Here is a 15,874-nt window from a genome sequence, read left to right as displayed (position 1 = left end):
ATGTCTGGCCGGACTATTCCAGAATTGTTCCACTAAATTCCAACCAATCCCCCTCCCTTCTCTGGAGTCCGGGCCAGGAGCAGGCCTTAGAACTAGCGGCCACTGCGGGTCTGGGCTGCCTGCCCGGGGGCGGGGCCTTTTTCGGGCTCCCACCCCTCCACCTGGGGCTCAGCCCGGCAGATGTTACAACTTTTTCGCCCGCTCTTGGGCTGTGTCCCTTCCCAGACACGCCCAGCCCGTGTCTCCCTCCCCTTCCCCCTGTGGGGTCCTGCCCACCTCCTAGCCTGGAGGCCACTGCTTTGCGGGGACACCAGGCGGGGTCAGAAGCTCAGCTAGGGGAATTGAGGGTCGGGGGAGGGAGGAGAAATGGAAAGCATAAGCGAGAGAAATTAAGAGGCAGGAGGGATCGGGTAAAAGGGAAGCGGAGAGCCCGGGGATGGTGGAGAGCACTTTTGGGAAGCCTCCACTCCACGACTCGGGCTGGCCCGTCAGAGCTGGGGGAGAGGGAGCGGGGACTGCCAGAGGAGGCTCGACGCGAGCCTGACCATCCGGGAGCGCCCTATTGCCCGGCCGCGGATCCTGGACGAGACCCCCCCACCCCCGCGAGGGCTCTCACTGCATCCAGGCGGGCGGGAGGGCAGGCGTTGCGCCCCTAGCGAGGCAGGCTCTGAGGTCCTGGGAACCCCGCTCGCCCAGCCCCGCGTCGCGATGCATGCCCTCTCAGGATTCTCCCTGGTCAGCCTACTCAGCTTGGGCTACCTGTCCTGGGATTGGGCCAAGCCCGGCCTTGTGGCTGATGGGCCTGCAGAGGCTGGCGATCAGCCTTCGGCGGCTCCGCCGCAGCGCCCACACATTATCTTCATCCTCACGGACGACCAAGGGTACCACGACGTGGGATACCATGGCTCAGATATCGAGACCCCAACGCTGGACCGGCTGGCAGCTGAGGGCGTCAAACTGGAGAATTATTACATCCAACCCATATGTACACCTTCGAGGAGCCAACTCCTCACTGGCAGGTAGGCATGGCCCAGCCCCGCGGGACTGGGTGTCCAAACCCCCAACACACTGAGTTGGTAGGTTGCAAACCTTGCAGAATAGCCGTTTTACGGGCAAGCTTTGCCTGCAACATCTGTTAGGTCATCGATAAGTCCCTTGCCTTCTTTGGGCCTCTGTTTCCCCCAACTCTCTTATTTCAAAGCTTCTGAAAACCTCTGCGTTCCACAGTTTGTTCCTTTGTTTAATCAGAGGAATCTTTGACTCTTATTTTGAGTTCTGTGTATATTGACAGACATGGGGTCAGTTTGAAAGTCACTTAATTCTCAGTTTCCTGGTCCGTAAAATGGTCTGAAGGACAGTTTGTATCTTGAGAAGAAATTATGAAAGGGGAATGAATTGTATGTAGCTTGCCTGGCTGTCAATAAATGACAGCCTCTGTCTGTATTACTGGAAAGATTTGAGTCCTATGCTGTTGATGCCACCATTGGAAGAAGACCAAGGAACTGGAAAGATGCAGAGACCTACCTATAGCAGGAGGCTGGTTGCATCCCTTCTCCAAGTCTCCACATTTTTCATCTGAAGAATCCTTTCAAATTGTCTGAAAAGACCCCAGGGGTTCCGTGTCCTCTGTAAGGGGCTGCTCCCTCATGGGGTTGGGGATTACCAGAGTGAAAGAGCTAGGAATCAGAAAGGGGTTGTGGAAGGCAAACTCCCTTTGCTTAGGAGAAAATCCCTGGGTTGAGCTGAAGCTAATCCTCTTTGGAAGAGGCCATCGAATGCTTTGGGATCACTACAGAGATCTCAGGTCCATGGCCCATCCCTCTCGGCCCATCTCGGCCCATCTCTGTTTCCTGGATGGGACGATGAGGCTTGGGATCAGGGAGAGGCCAGCCAGCTCGACGCCTCTGCCCAACTTCAGAGTCTTGTGAAAGAGAGGGTTTCGAAGTTAGCGCTGGGCTGGCGGTTTGGAGCTGGAAATCAAACTTCGGTGCCTTTTCTCTTTCCACCTGCATTCCATCTGCCTTTAGATCCAGGGACTGTGAAGAAGGGCAGGGAGAAGGAGACACGTGGGAGGTTTGTGTTGCAGATGTGGCTTGGTAGTGGTGGTGACAGACCGTGGCATGGGACAGACTAACCCCCTGAAAAGGCAGGAGAATCTGCATTTTGAGTTTTCCAGTTGATGTTTCTCTCCCCAGATCGACGTGACTTTGGTAAACTGCTGAATGGACAGTTAGCGCAGCGCTCCAGGCTCTTTCTGGTGAAGTTGGCTGAGCAAGGGCCAGCCTTGTCTCCCTCTACCCTCGGCAGCTACCTCTGTCTCATGGATGCTTACTCCATGGCTTGGTGTTTCCTTATGCAGCCAGTCCTGTTTGGTGTTGCTGGAGAGAGCCAAAGTTTCTTATGTTGCTCACTGACAAATGGACTTTGGCAAGGTTTAGCAGGCCCACCCACATTACAAATCAGTGCTTCAAGCACCCCACCCTTATATGGAGACGCTCAGCTGGGATTCTGGGCCCTAGGATGCTTCTCCTGTCAGTTCCAATCATCTCTCAGCTTGCCCAAGGCCTGGAGGAGAAGCTGTATCATGCAAAGACTTTTGAGCATGAGTTGGATAGACCTGGGTCTAAACAGTTCTACCGTTGCCAGCTATCTGACTTCCGGTCATATGCTACACTTTGGGGGCTTAAGTTTCATTTGTAGAATGGAGATTATGGTAATGTGTCGTATGTATTTTACCAGAGAGGTTTAGGTTGGTGAAATGTCTTAGCGGGTACTAGTGCTTCCTGGGTCAGCCTGGTAACCTGAGCTCAATTCCTGGAACCCACTGTGGGAAGAGAGCTGACTCCAGAAAGTTGCCCTCTGACTTGACATGTGCATGCCTTGGCATGAGTAGGCCCAAGCCTGTGCACACATAACATACACACACACACACACACACACACACTATCAATAATAACTAATAAATAAATGAAAAGATAATTTAAAAACAACAACGACAACAACAACAACAAAAAAGAAGCCTGGTTGTGCAGGCCTATAATTCCTACAAACTATTTAGGAAGCTGATACAGGAAAATTGCAAGTTCAGTGCTGGCTTGGGCTAGCTTGAGTCACATAGTTTGTTTAAGACCAGCTTGGTCAACTAAGTGAGGCTCTGTGTCAAGATAAAACTTAAAAAAAAGAGCTGAAGACATAATAATAAGTGGTAGAGTGCTTCCAGAGCATGCTCAAGGCTGGAAGTCCAATTCAAATTCATACACACACACAACACACACATACACACACACTCTCTCACACACTCACACACACTCACACACACACGCATACACTCACACACACACTCACACACACATACACACTCACACTCTCACACACACACACTCTCACATACTCACACACTGTCACACACACTCACACTCTCACACACTCACATACACATACACTCACACACACACTCACACTCTCACACACACTCACATACACTCACACACTCACACACTCACACATACATACACTCACACACACATACACTCACATACACACTCATACACACTCACACACACATACATACACACACTCATACACACTCACACTCACGGGGTTCAGAGAGAATTAAATGAGATAACACTTTCACATGGCACAAAGTCTTAAGCCTGGCCTTAAGATAAGGAAACAGCCTGGTGTCAAATACCAGACTAACTCAGCTGCCTAGGGGTAAGGTCAGGTGTGGAATTCTAACTCCCTTGTGACATTCCAGGTGGCTTTACTTGCAACTCTTAAAGACACCTCAAGCAGATCACAGCAGCAGAAGATGCAGTATAAATGTATAAAGGAAACTCAGGAACCTGCAAGGCATTGACTGCTGCATAGGCCTGGGGGTGGGGGTTGGGGAGGGCTTGAGCTTACACCAGATGAGGGTGGAGGGGGGTTTTGGTCTCATAAAGCCTGGGAGCAGGGCAGCTCTCAGAGATTTTTGTGTTCCAGCCAGCTCACTCATACCTGCAAACATCAACTGGTCCCCCGTGGGAGGAGGTGGGCAGTCTACCTTTGAAAACATTGCTGCTTGAACTGTTTGGTTTCATGTTTAAGTGTCAGCACTGCCCTGAACTGCTGAGTGACCTTAAAGCCCTTTCTACCCTCTGACCTTTGTTGTTGCTTTTAAAAAACTAAAAGAGGATTTAATTCACTTCTGGCTTCCAAACCCTCTGAATTCGTTCGTTTGTTCATTCATTCATTCATTCATTCATTTGTTCCTTTGTTCATTCCATAAGTAACTGAGTGAGCTTTAAGTATCACTGAGGTATTAGGAATACAAAGACAATTCTATTCTATGTATCTGGGCCCAAGAACATAGACAGTTGTAATCCTAGGGCCAAGTAGACAGTGAAGGTGTGCACCAAGTCCCTGCTGCGGAGAAGGAAGAAACAATGTAACTCACTCTTTGAGTTGTGAGAGACTCCAGATGGAGTAATACTGCGGTAGGCTTCCGAGGAGTGGGAGTTTACCTGGGAGACCGGGACTTGGTGTACCCAGGCTCTGTGCTAAGTTTACAACTTAGAGCTCAGGGACTCACTCAGGTCTGGAGCCTGTGCTAAGATGCAGCGCTGTGCTCTTCATACTGGCCGCATGACTCACCAAGCTTTACGGTTCCTTATTTGGGAGGTGGGAGTAATAATATGTACTTCCTAGTTTGCGGAGAGGATTTGGTGAGTCGACTCAAAGGGAGCGTGACGCTGAGCACGCAGCGAGAACTTGGTGTTAGCTCTTGCTGCTGTCATGCTCAAGCCTGCCTCAATGCTTGATGCACCAGCTTCCTGGCTATGTGGTCCCCGGCAGTGGGTTAACTGTTCTGAGTTATTCCATCTCATTAATAAGTTGGCATACATACCTGCCTCACTAATGTGACGATTTGAGATGAAGTAGTGTAGGTGCTTAGCTCTCTGGCAGTATCTGTTGCTTTTGTTTCTGTTCTGGCTGGTGGCTCTGGACCAGGGTCCATCTCAGGGTGCAACTAGGGGTTGCTGATTGAGAGCAGTGGTCTATAGCTTACATTTGTTTCCCATGTATCAATCTTTCACCTCCCAGGTACCAGATCCATACGGGATTGCAGCACTCCATCATCCGCCCACGGCAGCCCAACTGTCTGCCCCTGGACCAGGTGACGCTGCCCCAGAAGCTACAGGAGGCAGGCTACTCCACCCACATGGTGGGCAAGTGGCATCTGGGCTTCTACCGGAAGGAGTGCTTGCCTACCCGCAGGGGCTTCGACACCTTCCTGGGTTCCCTCACGGGCAATGTGGATTACTACACGTATGACAACTGTGATGGCCCAGGGGTTTGTGGTTTTGACCTGCACGAAGGTGAGAGTGTGGCCTGGGGACTCAGCGGCCAGTACTCCACGATGCTCTATGCTCAGCGTGCAAGCCACATCCTGGCCAGCCACAGTCCCCAGAGCCCCCTCTTTCTCTATGTGGCCTTCCAGGCAGTACACACACCCCTACAGTCACCTCGAGAGTACTTATACCGCTACCGCACAATGGGCAACGTAGCACGGCGCAAGTACGCAGCCATGGTGACCTGCATGGACGAGGCTGTGCGCAACATCACCTGGGCTCTCAAGCGCTATGGTTTCTATAACAACAGTGTCATTATCTTCTCCAGTGACAATGGTGGCCAGACTTTCTCAGGGGGTAGCAACTGGCCCCTTCGAGGACGCAAGGGTACTTACTGGGAAGGTGGTGTGAGGGGCCTGGGTTTTGTCCACAGCCCACTGCTCAAGAAAAAGAGACGGACCAGTCGGGCCCTGGTCCATATCACAGACTGGTACCCAACACTGGTGGGTCTGGCAGGCGGTACTACATCGGCGGCTGACAGACTGGATGGCTATGACGTGTGGCCAGCCATTAGCGAGGGCCGGGCCTCACCACGCACAGAGATCCTACACAACATCGACCCCCTCTACAACCATGCCCGGCATGGCTCCCTGGAGGGTGGCTTTGGCATCTGGAATACAGCAGTACAGGCTGCTATCCGAGTGGGGGAGTGGAAGCTGCTCACCGGAGACCCAGGCTACGGTGACTGGATTCCACCTCAGACACTGGCCTCCTTCCCCGAGAGCTGGTGGAACCTGGAGCGGATGGCCAGCATCCGCCAGGCTGTGTGGCTCTTTAACATCAGTGCTGACCCTTATGAACGAGAGGACCTGGCTGGCCAGCGACCTGATGTAGTCCGCACCCTGCTGGCTCGCCTGGCTGATTATAACCGTACTGCCATCCCTGTGCGTTACCCAGCTGCGAACCCTCGGGCCCATCCTGACTTTAATGGGGGTGCTTGGGGGCCCTGGGCCAGTGATGAGGAAGAAGAGGCAGAGGAGGAGGAGGAGGAGGAAGGCAGGGCTAGAAGTTTCTCCCGGGGTCGCCGAAAGAAGAAATGCAAGATTTGCAAGCTTCGATCTTTTTTCCGTAAACTCAATACCAGGCTGATGTCCCACCGGATCTGATGGCTTGGGGGTGGCAGGGAATCTTCAGTTCCCCTCAGATACTGTCCCTTTGCTTGTTCTCAGGGAGAAGGCCAAGGTCAAGTCTTCATCTGCAGGCATGTGGAGGGAGGGCACAGAAGCCCTCCGTCGAATAGGGTGGGATTTGTGGGAGGGCACAAACTAGGCTGGGAAGCCTGGGTCACAGTCCTGCCTCTCTCCTGATGCATTTGTTCTTTGCCCTCAGGTAACCTATAGCAGCCTTCTGCCTCAGTCTCACCCCTCAGATGAGCTCTGGCGACTTTAGGACTCCAGTGTACACCTGTGTCTGGGGCCATGGCCGGGTTCCTTGCTGACCTTGCCACCTTCCAGATGACATGAGTCCATGACCTTCTTTCCAGGTCTCTGTGGTGCTCTCGGATATCAGCTGGAGAATGGCCAGCTGGCTGCTGCTCTGTTGGACAACTCAATGAGAACGGACAGTGTAAGCTCTGAGAATCGTTACATTCCTGGAGCTGCAAGACTTGGGAGTTCCTAGTGGAATTCTCCTCTTTTGGTCCCCAGCGTCCAGGGGAAAGTGGCCCTGAGCCGCTGCATAGCGAGGGGGTAAGGGGACACAGCTGTGAAAGGGAGCCTTTGATTTGGCCTTGAACACAGTTCTTCCCCACAGGGCCTTGATTTTCCTAGTTGCAAAGGCGTAGGGAAATGTTAGCCCTGGCTATGCCTACCTCACGGTGCTGTAGAAAACTGGCCAATCGGATGGTTGTGGAGGAGCCTGTGAACTTGATTAAAGTGCCATTATCCAGAGGCAAGAGATGCTGGTCTCTGCGTGTGCATGTGTGTCCTGGGGACCTGTGTGAATTCACTGGTAGCAGAAGGAACAGGAAGAAAGGAAGGAAGGAAGGAAGGAAGGAAGGAAGGAAGGAAGGAAGGAAGGAAGGAAGGAAGGGAGGAAGGTTGGTTCTGCCACAGGTTCACAATGTAACTGCAGGCAAACCCCTGACCCTCTCTGGGCCTCCGAGTTTCTCTACATACAGTGGATGATTCAAGAGTCTTTACTTCTGGTGGTTCTGGGCACCCCTGTGCACATTTGCATCTGGGAGAACAGGACACAGGCTCGATAGTGTTGAGGAGGGGGTGGTGGTTGTAAAGCCCGCTAGCTGCATAGCACGGCTCCCTCCGCACACTGCGTTCTGCATATCTCCCTTCAGGTCCCAGTCGGCGCAGTGTGTGTAGGCGAAGGCCCTGCTGTGAATTTTGAAAATAGTTATTTTTGTCACTGGCAAAGGAGGCCTGTTAGGACTCGTCAGCTTGTGGATGAGCGGGATGGGTGGAGTGGGGTGGGTGCAGGGCCGTGGGGTGGGGGTTGCCGCTGCCTGCAGGGCTGCAGCACTTAGGCAATGACTAAATCCTGCATGAGGGCCTGGTCTGGGCTACAGGGTGGAGGTGACCATTGCATCCCAGACCCTTCCTTAGCCCTGTACTTTATTTTTTTCCTTAAGATTTATTTTTAATGATGTGTAGATATATGTGTGTGTGTGTGTGTGTATGTATGTATGTACACGTGAGTAAAGTACCTGCAGAGGCTACAGACATCAGATCCTCTGGAGTTACAGAGGGTGTAAGTTGTCCAACACGGCCCGTGGAAAGGGAACTTATGTGCCCTTCACTACCGAGCCGTCTCTCCAGCCCCAGCCCTGTTCTTTTGATGTTTCTCATCTCCCACACCTGTATGTTTTCCCTTCCTTGATAATGCTGATGCCCAGATGGTAGGCATGGCCCAGGAGAGGCAGGAGTCTCTGGCCTCCAGTGGGTTTTTTTTGCTTGCTCAAGAGGGAGGCTCTGAAGAAGATGTTGGCTAAGGGGGTATCTTAGCCTAGTGTATCCCAGAGGGGCTATTCATAGTCTGCCCACTGCCCAAGACACTCTAGGCCTGCTGGAGTCTGCTCTAACTCTGCCTGCTGGCTTGCCACACTAGTATACAGCTTAGGCTTCCCTGCAGAGCCAGGCTTTAGAGAACTGTGTGAGTACTTCCCTGAGGACCGCTGGAGGCCCCCTGCCTGCCAGGACTTTTCAATTTGCAGCCCTGTCATCCACTTTGCTTCTAAGGACCCCTTTGGGGCCACAAGAGCATGACCATGTGTAGTGCTGTCTGTTCTCCTCTGGATCCCAAGCTCTATTCTCTGAATCAATTGGGCCCCAAGATATAAGGGATGATTGGTGCTGAGGCTGGTGCCTGTTTCTGAAGTTTTGAAGAGAAGGGTTGGCTCAAGCCTCTCTCTATTCAGTCTTCCCTTCGATGCAGAACTCAAAGAACTCAGAGTTCTCAACCCAGATGCCAGCCTAGCCCAGGAACCACTGGAGCATCAGCCTGAAACCAGGTGTCCAGGAACTAGTGGGCAACAGTGTGTGAGGTTGATGGTCTTTGGGGTATTGTATTGAGAGGTTCAGCTTAGCAGTCAGCATGCCCACAACCTGTTCTCTATGGTGGTCCGGGTTTTCCCTCAACAAGCACACACCAATCTTTACTATATCCCAGTTCCCAGTAGGTACCTGTCTTAGGGTTACTATGGCTGTGATGAAACACAATGACTAAAAGCAACGTGGGGAAGAAAGAGTTAAATTTTCACTCGACCTTCCATAGGAGGGTCTGGGGCAGGGACCTGGAGGCCAAAGCTGACCAGAGGCCATGGAGTGGTGCTGCTTACCGGCATGCTCCTCATGGCTTGCCTAGCCTGTTTTCTCATAGAACCCAGGACCACCAGGCCAGGGATGGGACCACCCACATTGGGCTGAGCCTTTCCCCATCATCCACTAATGAGAAAATGTCCTGCAGCTGCATCTTATGAAGGCATTTTCTCAGCTGAGCTCCCCTCCTTTCAGATAACTCTAGCTTGTGTCAAGGTGACTTAAAACTAGCCAACACAGCACCTCTAGGTTTGTGCGCATGTCACATGGGTCCCTTTGAAGAAGACAGGGTGGAAGGGCACACCAGAGGCAGTCCCTAGGTCATAGTTCTTAACTAGGGACTCACTCTCTCACACCCTCCCTCCCTCTCCCCTCCCCTCTCTCTCTCAGCTGGATTAGATGGCAGAAGACCTGTTAGCTAGAAGAGTGAGATTCAGGTGAGAGCTTGCTTTAGCTGGATCCTGGCTCTGGAGTCCTGACCTCTAATGACCAGTCCCCTAACAACCAAGTGGAGCCATATACCTGCCTGCTCCAGGGCTGTGTCTCCTCTTCTTCCAGACACTCTTGGCTTGCCCAGGACACAGGCTAACATCCTAGCAATACCAGGAAGGGATACAGCAGGGAAAGAGCAGTGCTCAGGGAGGCAAGAACTCCAGGCTATTGGCCTGACTGCCACCAACTTGTGTACCTGTTAGATGTGAACCTCTACTCTCTGCACCTTGAGTCCCAGCTCTAAGGGATGCGTGGCCCCTAAAGGTCTTCTTAGCTTGATACGGGGACCTAAGGATAGGGTAAGAGTGGTGAGGTCACACAGACCTGGGTTTGGTCCCTGGGTATGTGGCTTTAGGTAAGTAGTGTCACGGTTCTGCAGAGTGGGGTCATTACACCTGTATTTACTGCATTGCTGTAAGGTTCAAACTGGCTCTGATGTAATTGCTTCATATCCTTGGGGGCCAAGAATGAGTGTTTTGCCCCTAACCTTCCCAGGAGGAAATGAAACCAGGGAGAAAGGCCTATTTCCAGCTGTCTTAGCATAGGAACTGAACCTCATCTGCAGGCTGTGTGTCACTGCCTCCTCAGGGAGGGCCCCTGCATGGGGCACCTCAGAACATAGCACTTCCTTCCCTCCTCTCTTAGGCCTGGCATTCCTCAGCATACTTCCCTGACTCAGTTGCTCTCTACTCAGACCCTCACAGTATCTCTTCTCTCCTGGCCCACTTTCTGCTGAGCCTGTCCCCAACTTTTTCTGCCCTTAGTGGGACAGGCCCCATGGGTACCATTCTGATGGCACGTTTTTGGTTTTTTTTTTTTCCTGTGGTGGTTTTCTGTGGTGGTGTGTGTTTAGGCCCTGAAAGACCCGGTGACATTTAGCATATGCATGAGAGCACACGGAGGAGCTATCCCAGTGTGATGAGGGTTGTAATCCTCTCTCCCATCCTTCCCTTGTCTCCTGGAACTCAGCCCAGCCTCCTGTCCCTCCCGTTGACAGGAGCCAATCTCTTTCTGGCATTGTTGTGCTGGCTCAGCAAACTCCAGGGCTCCCACCCCTGGCCATCAGCCCTTGGCACACAGGCTTGTGCTTGAGTACTGCACGAGTGTTGCAGATGGGGTACACGTGCTGGACTGCTATGCCTACTGTGGCCCTGGGGTGTGGGGAGTCTGGCAGAACCAAACCCCGCTCCCCCGATGCAATCATCAGCTTATTCTCTTGTTGCCACCCAGGCATGCTTGACTCCTTGATGCCCACCACCACTAGGCACAGCTGCCAGCTTTGTAGGCACAGAGGATGTGGCGAATTAGTGGTCATGCCTCCTCAGTAGAGTGGCAATTGCACTCAGCATGCAGGTGTCCCAAGAGGTATGCATCCATGCAAGTGTAAGACAGACGTCCACAGGGTACTTCTCCAAGCTAGTTCTGCACTACCAGGTGGGTCTAAGGTCCTAGGACCTGCCTATCCCTTAGCCCTGCATTCAGGAGAGAAAGGCATCAGCGAGAGAAGGAGTAGAGATAGGAGGATGCCAGGGAGGAAGGAGAAGGGCATGAGGAAGAAAGGAAGGGAAGGAAGCTGGAAGTATGAAAGAACAAAGATGGAGATCACAGTGGAGTTAGGACCCCGTGGTCCCTGTCAGAGGCAGGCAGCTCTCAGACTGTGCCTCTCTGAGCCCCTGGGACTCTTCTGAATGCTTTGCTGGCCTCTGAGCCAAGCACTACATATCATCTGTGGAGAGTGACAGGGCAGCACTGGTCCATGAGGATGGCCACTTCCCTTCACAGGGCTATATTTCCATGGTTACAGCCTTAGCAAGTTCCTCTTACTGCTTTACTGATCTTAAAGCAGTTGCCATGCCCTTGTCCCCTGATACATGAGGGCCCCAGTACCTTATTTTTTTGTTCTTGCCATTGCCATTCCAGAATTTACTGCAAATAGAGCCAACGCCATGCAATGTCTAAACCATGAGCTAACCCCCAGCGAGGTCTCAGAGAGCTGTGCCCCAGAGAGCTGCCATGGTTCAGGGAGGAGTATGAGGAGACAGGATTTCTAGTTCCTTAATAATTCCTTCTGCATCAGCCACTGTGTGTTCATCTTGTTTCAGCCTCAAAACTGCCTTTTTGGTAAGGAACATTATTTGCCCAGTTTTGCACTTGAAGAGGTCCAGAGAAGTTGAGGTATTGATTCAAAATCATAGCCTGTAAGTCACATAACCACTGATAGTTGATGACATGGTTTCTCCTGGGCAGTGGCTGGGTGTTCCCAGGGATCCCTCTGGGAAAAGATTGGAGTAGTCATTCTCAATCCATGTAGGTCGTGACCCCCTTGGGGGAGAGTGTTGAACAACCCTTTTACAGGAGTCGCCCAAGACCATTGGAAAAAACAGGTATTTGCATATGTTTCACAACAGAAGCAAGATTATAATTATGAAGTAATGACAAGAATAATTTTATGGTTGGGGGTCAGCACAGCGTGAAGAACTGTATTTAAGGGTTGCAGCATTAGGAAGGTTAAGAACCACTGGGCTAGAGGATCAGGAACAGGACCGTACAGCTCTGCCCCACTCCTGCCTTCCTCTGGTGTCTCCAGCCTTTGCCAGGGTGTTCCGTGCCTGCCTGCTACCCACCAGCTGTGCGGCCCTGCGAGCATAGGCCTTTCTGCTCTGCTCTGAATTGCCACGTTGGCGGCTGAAGCGGGAAGCATATTGTGCGCAGAAACAAAACGGAGTGGTTTTTCCTTTTTCTGAAGGTGGTAATGGTGCAATTAGTGGCTAAGCCATCACCCCCTCCTCCCTGGCTTGCCTCCCTCCTTCCTCTCCACCTCCCTTCTCTTTCTTTCCTGAGGAAAGTGGCTGAATTGAAAAGATCTCCCATCAATCTTTCTTTCACTGACTCAGGAAGAGGGACAGAGGGCCCTCTAATGTTTCTAGGGTACTCGAGCCTCAGTTGGGTCAGGCACTTGTTGGCGCTGGAGACTATTCAAAGGTACCACCCTGTCCCTACAAGTGAGGTAAGCAGTGGATTCTGAGGAGCAAGTTGGAAACAGAGAGAATTTGCATTTCCAGGTCCTTTTATGTGTCCCCTTGTTCACTGGGGCAAATACTGGCGTGAGACCATGAGACCCCTGCAAAGCCACCCGTGAAGCATGCTGAAGCACCCCCCTTTTTTTCCTTTTCAGAATGGTGGTGTGTGTATTCAAGACCAACCTACAGTATGAGAGCGCTCATAGACTCACTTTAAAACTTCTGTGCTTTGTCTTCCAGAAACTGAGAACCCTTCAGGCTTACCTACTTCCCAGAACCCTTTTTTAAAAAATTTCATTTATTTTATTTTTACCTTAGGTCACTCCATCTTCACTGGAGTCTTCTACAGGGATGACTGTCTTCCAATTTTCTAGAAAATGAGATGGGGGCTCAGAGAGCTTCCTCAGTGACTTGCCCAGGGTCACACAGTTAGTAAATGTCAGAGCTAGAACTCAGATTACTAGCCTTAAATTCCATTCCTTGGGGGCGTGATTTGTGACTACAAGTGTGGTTGATGCACAGAAGAAGTGAATTCATTAGGGAAGATGGTCAGCAAGTTTGAGAAAGAAAACTCCAGGGCAGGGTACATCCACACCACCGGCCCAGCCCTGGGTGAGTCCGGCCATACTCACCTCATTATACTTACCTCCCTCCAGTCCTACCTTAGCAGGGAGCACAAGCAGAAACTGGGACATGAGCCCCAGGAGACCAAATCTTCATGGTCCCTCTGGGAGGATGGGTGGGGAGAGCTTTTGGAAGAGGCCTCAGGAGGGGCCCTGCTGCACAGTGGTGACAGGTAGGGGTGTGAAAGCAGACAGAGCCATTCCTTCAGCATCCTGGGTCTGCTCTGTATTTCTCCTCAAGCTAAGATGACAGTGCGATACATGCACAGTGGCTAAAAAGCAGTTAGAGCAGGAGAGAAATAAGGACAGAGGCAGAGGCCAAGTCAACCAGACCAATTCCCAGAGGGAGCAGAGAAACCATTGCAAAGACTATAAGGGGGAAGGGAAGGAGAGATAAATTAGCTTCCCCTGTAAACCTTAGAACCCAGCTGTTGCCAGGGCAACGGGGCAATACCTGTCTCTCCAGAGGAGATGAAGTTGCCAGGGTAACTACATCCTGTCTTTCTCAAGGACCATCCCAGAATGTGGCACCCACTAGCTGTTACCATAGCAACTGCCTCTTTGCCCCACTTAATCCCATCCTGTCTGTTAAAAGGGCCCTATAGTTGGAGGTGGGGGAGGTAGGAAGAGAGCCGATCACTTGTGGACTAAGTTTGTTCACATCCCCCTTCTCCAACCCCCTCAGTACATCACCCTGGGGGAACAGGGTCCACTTGCTTCTGGGCCCACACAGTCCTGCAATATTGGGTATATAAGGCCAGGGCAATAGAGGAGCAGGTTTTGAAGTGAAAGGCAGGCAGGTGTTGGGGAGGCAGTTACCGGGGCAACGGGAACAGGGCGTTTCGGAGGTGGTTGCCATGGGGACCTGGATGCTGACGAAGGCTCGCGAGGCTGTGAGCAGCCACAGTGCCCTGCTCAGAAGCCCCAAGCTCGTCAGTCAAGCCGGTTCTCCATTTGCACTCAGGAGCACGGGCAGGCGAGTGGCCCCTAGTTCTGGGAGCAGAGCATCAGCATCCCAGTCCTAGTCCCCAGCCTAAAGCCTCGCCTGCCTGCCCAGTGCCAGGATGGCTACCATCACCTGCACTCGATTCACAGAAGAGTACCAGCTCTTTGAGGAACTGGGAAAGTGAGTCACACCTCAGGGAGTCCTAGAGGGCATGGGGGATCAGCCTCTTGGGCAGGGGGCGTGTGCCTATGTGGCTCGAGCTGTCCTGTGCATGCAGAGGGAGGTGTGCAGCATGATTTGGAAGCACTGTGTATGCATAGGGTGTCCAGAGTTAGGCATTGACACATTTATGTGCCCAGTCAGCCTGATTTTGTGTGTGTGTGTATGTGTGTGTGTGTGTGTATGTGTGTGTGTGTGTGTGTGATGGAAAGGAAACAGATTGGTGGTATTGATGCACACACCTTTGCATACAAATACACATAACCTGGGTTCACAAGGATGTTTAGAAACTTGGGGTTTGAAAGGGATTTTCCCACTTGGCTGAGTCTGAGCTGGAATCCTTTCTGTAGTTGTACTTAGAAACCTCCAGTGACAGAGAGAGTTTGCCACCACCCCCACCTGGAGAGCTTGACTTTAGACACTGTGCAGAGTGGCTAGCTTTCCCCCTGACACATTCCCTCCTGCTTTCCCAGTTACCTTCCAGGAGCAAGAGCTTTAGTGCTGAAGGAGTTAACATAAAGCAATCGAGGTGTTGGGAGGAGGGGAAGGACAGTCATCCAGCTGGGGGTGCCACTGTGGCAGTGGCTGTGCCCAAAAACTGTGGTCCTTTGGCAAAGTTGCCCATTGTGTTGCACCTCTGCTGAGAGGAGAGAGGCTCCCTCCAGGAGAGCTTCAGGCTATAGATACAAGAGAAGGTTTCTAGGTGTTCCCAGCTGGGTTGGAGGGGGGGGTCTTGAGATGGATCGGGAGTTGGGGAGTAGTTTGGCAAAGTGCCCCACGGATGCATAAGTGCTCCTACCAGCCCTGTTAGGTTCCTTGCTGTGGGAGCAGGAAAATGAGACAAGAGGCCCTGTGAGCAGATGCGTGCCAGTGTGGGTCCTGCAGGTACATGTATATCGAGGAGAAGCTATATATGAAATCTGTGGGGAGCAGATGGAGTTGTGTAAGAAGCACACTGGGCACACTGAGAACTGAAAGGGCAAACACTGGTGCAAGTAAAGCATGAAGAGATGTGTGTGTGTCGTTTGTGTGGCAACCCCCCCCAAAAAATGACAGGCAAGGGTGCCTGTGTGCAATTATGCAAGGGTTGCTCTTGGCTAGGTGATGTTGCAGCAATGGGCATGCATCTGTGTGTACATGTGTGGCAGGCAGGTCAGAGATGGGTACTCTCAGTGAACGTGTGTGTGTGTGCATATGTGTGCGCGTGCCCTAGGCTCATGGGCTCATGTGGGTGTGTGGGTGTTGTAGGCATGTGTGAGCTTATGATGGTGTCTGCATATGTGTGGGAGGTGGACCTATGGCTATGTATAAGCATAGCCCTTGAACACATTCATACACACACACACACACACACACACACACACAGAGAGAGAGAGAGAGAGAGAGAGAGAGAGAGAGAGAGAGAGAGAGA

General features: G+C 51.9%; 2 protein-coding genes across 2 annotated transcripts in view; both read left to right on the top strand.

Annotated features, from left to right (window-relative positions):
* The first annotated feature begins 447 nt into the window (after window positions 1–447).
* On the top strand, window positions 448–7,282 carry Arsi (arylsulfatase family member I). The gene is made up of 2 exons (XM_028774300.1): window positions 448–1,019; window positions 5,086–7,282. Exons 1-2 carry the CDS (start codon window positions 709–711, stop codon window positions 6,497–6,499), a joined length of 1,725 nt encoding a protein of 574 aa, XP_028630133.1. The 5' UTR covers window positions 448–708; the 3' UTR covers window positions 6,500–7,282.
* A 6,580-nt stretch (window positions 7,283–13,862) lies between these two features.
* The window catches only part of Camk2a (calcium/calmodulin dependent protein kinase II alpha), a 59,701-nt gene continuing 57,689 nt past the window's right edge, over window positions 13,863–15,874 (top strand). The window contains exons 1-2 of the mRNA XM_028774314.1: window positions 13,863–14,094; window positions 14,266–14,424. Of these exons, the coding sequence (XP_028630147.1) occupies window positions 14,363–14,424 (62 nt within the window). The 5' untranslated portion in view covers window positions 13,863–14,094; window positions 14,266–14,362. The remainder of the gene's footprint in view (window positions 14,095–14,265; window positions 14,425–15,874) is intronic.

Source organism: Grammomys surdaster, unplaced genomic scaffold (genome assembly GCF_004785775.1).
Source record: "Grammomys surdaster isolate TR1022 unplaced genomic scaffold, NIH_TR_1.0 239, whole genome shotgun sequence".
NCBI classification, from domain to species: Eukaryota; Metazoa; Chordata; class Mammalia; order Rodentia; family Muridae; genus Grammomys; species Grammomys surdaster.
Note: the sequence above shows the minus strand (reverse complement) of the source record. Positions and strands in the feature narration are given on the sequence as shown.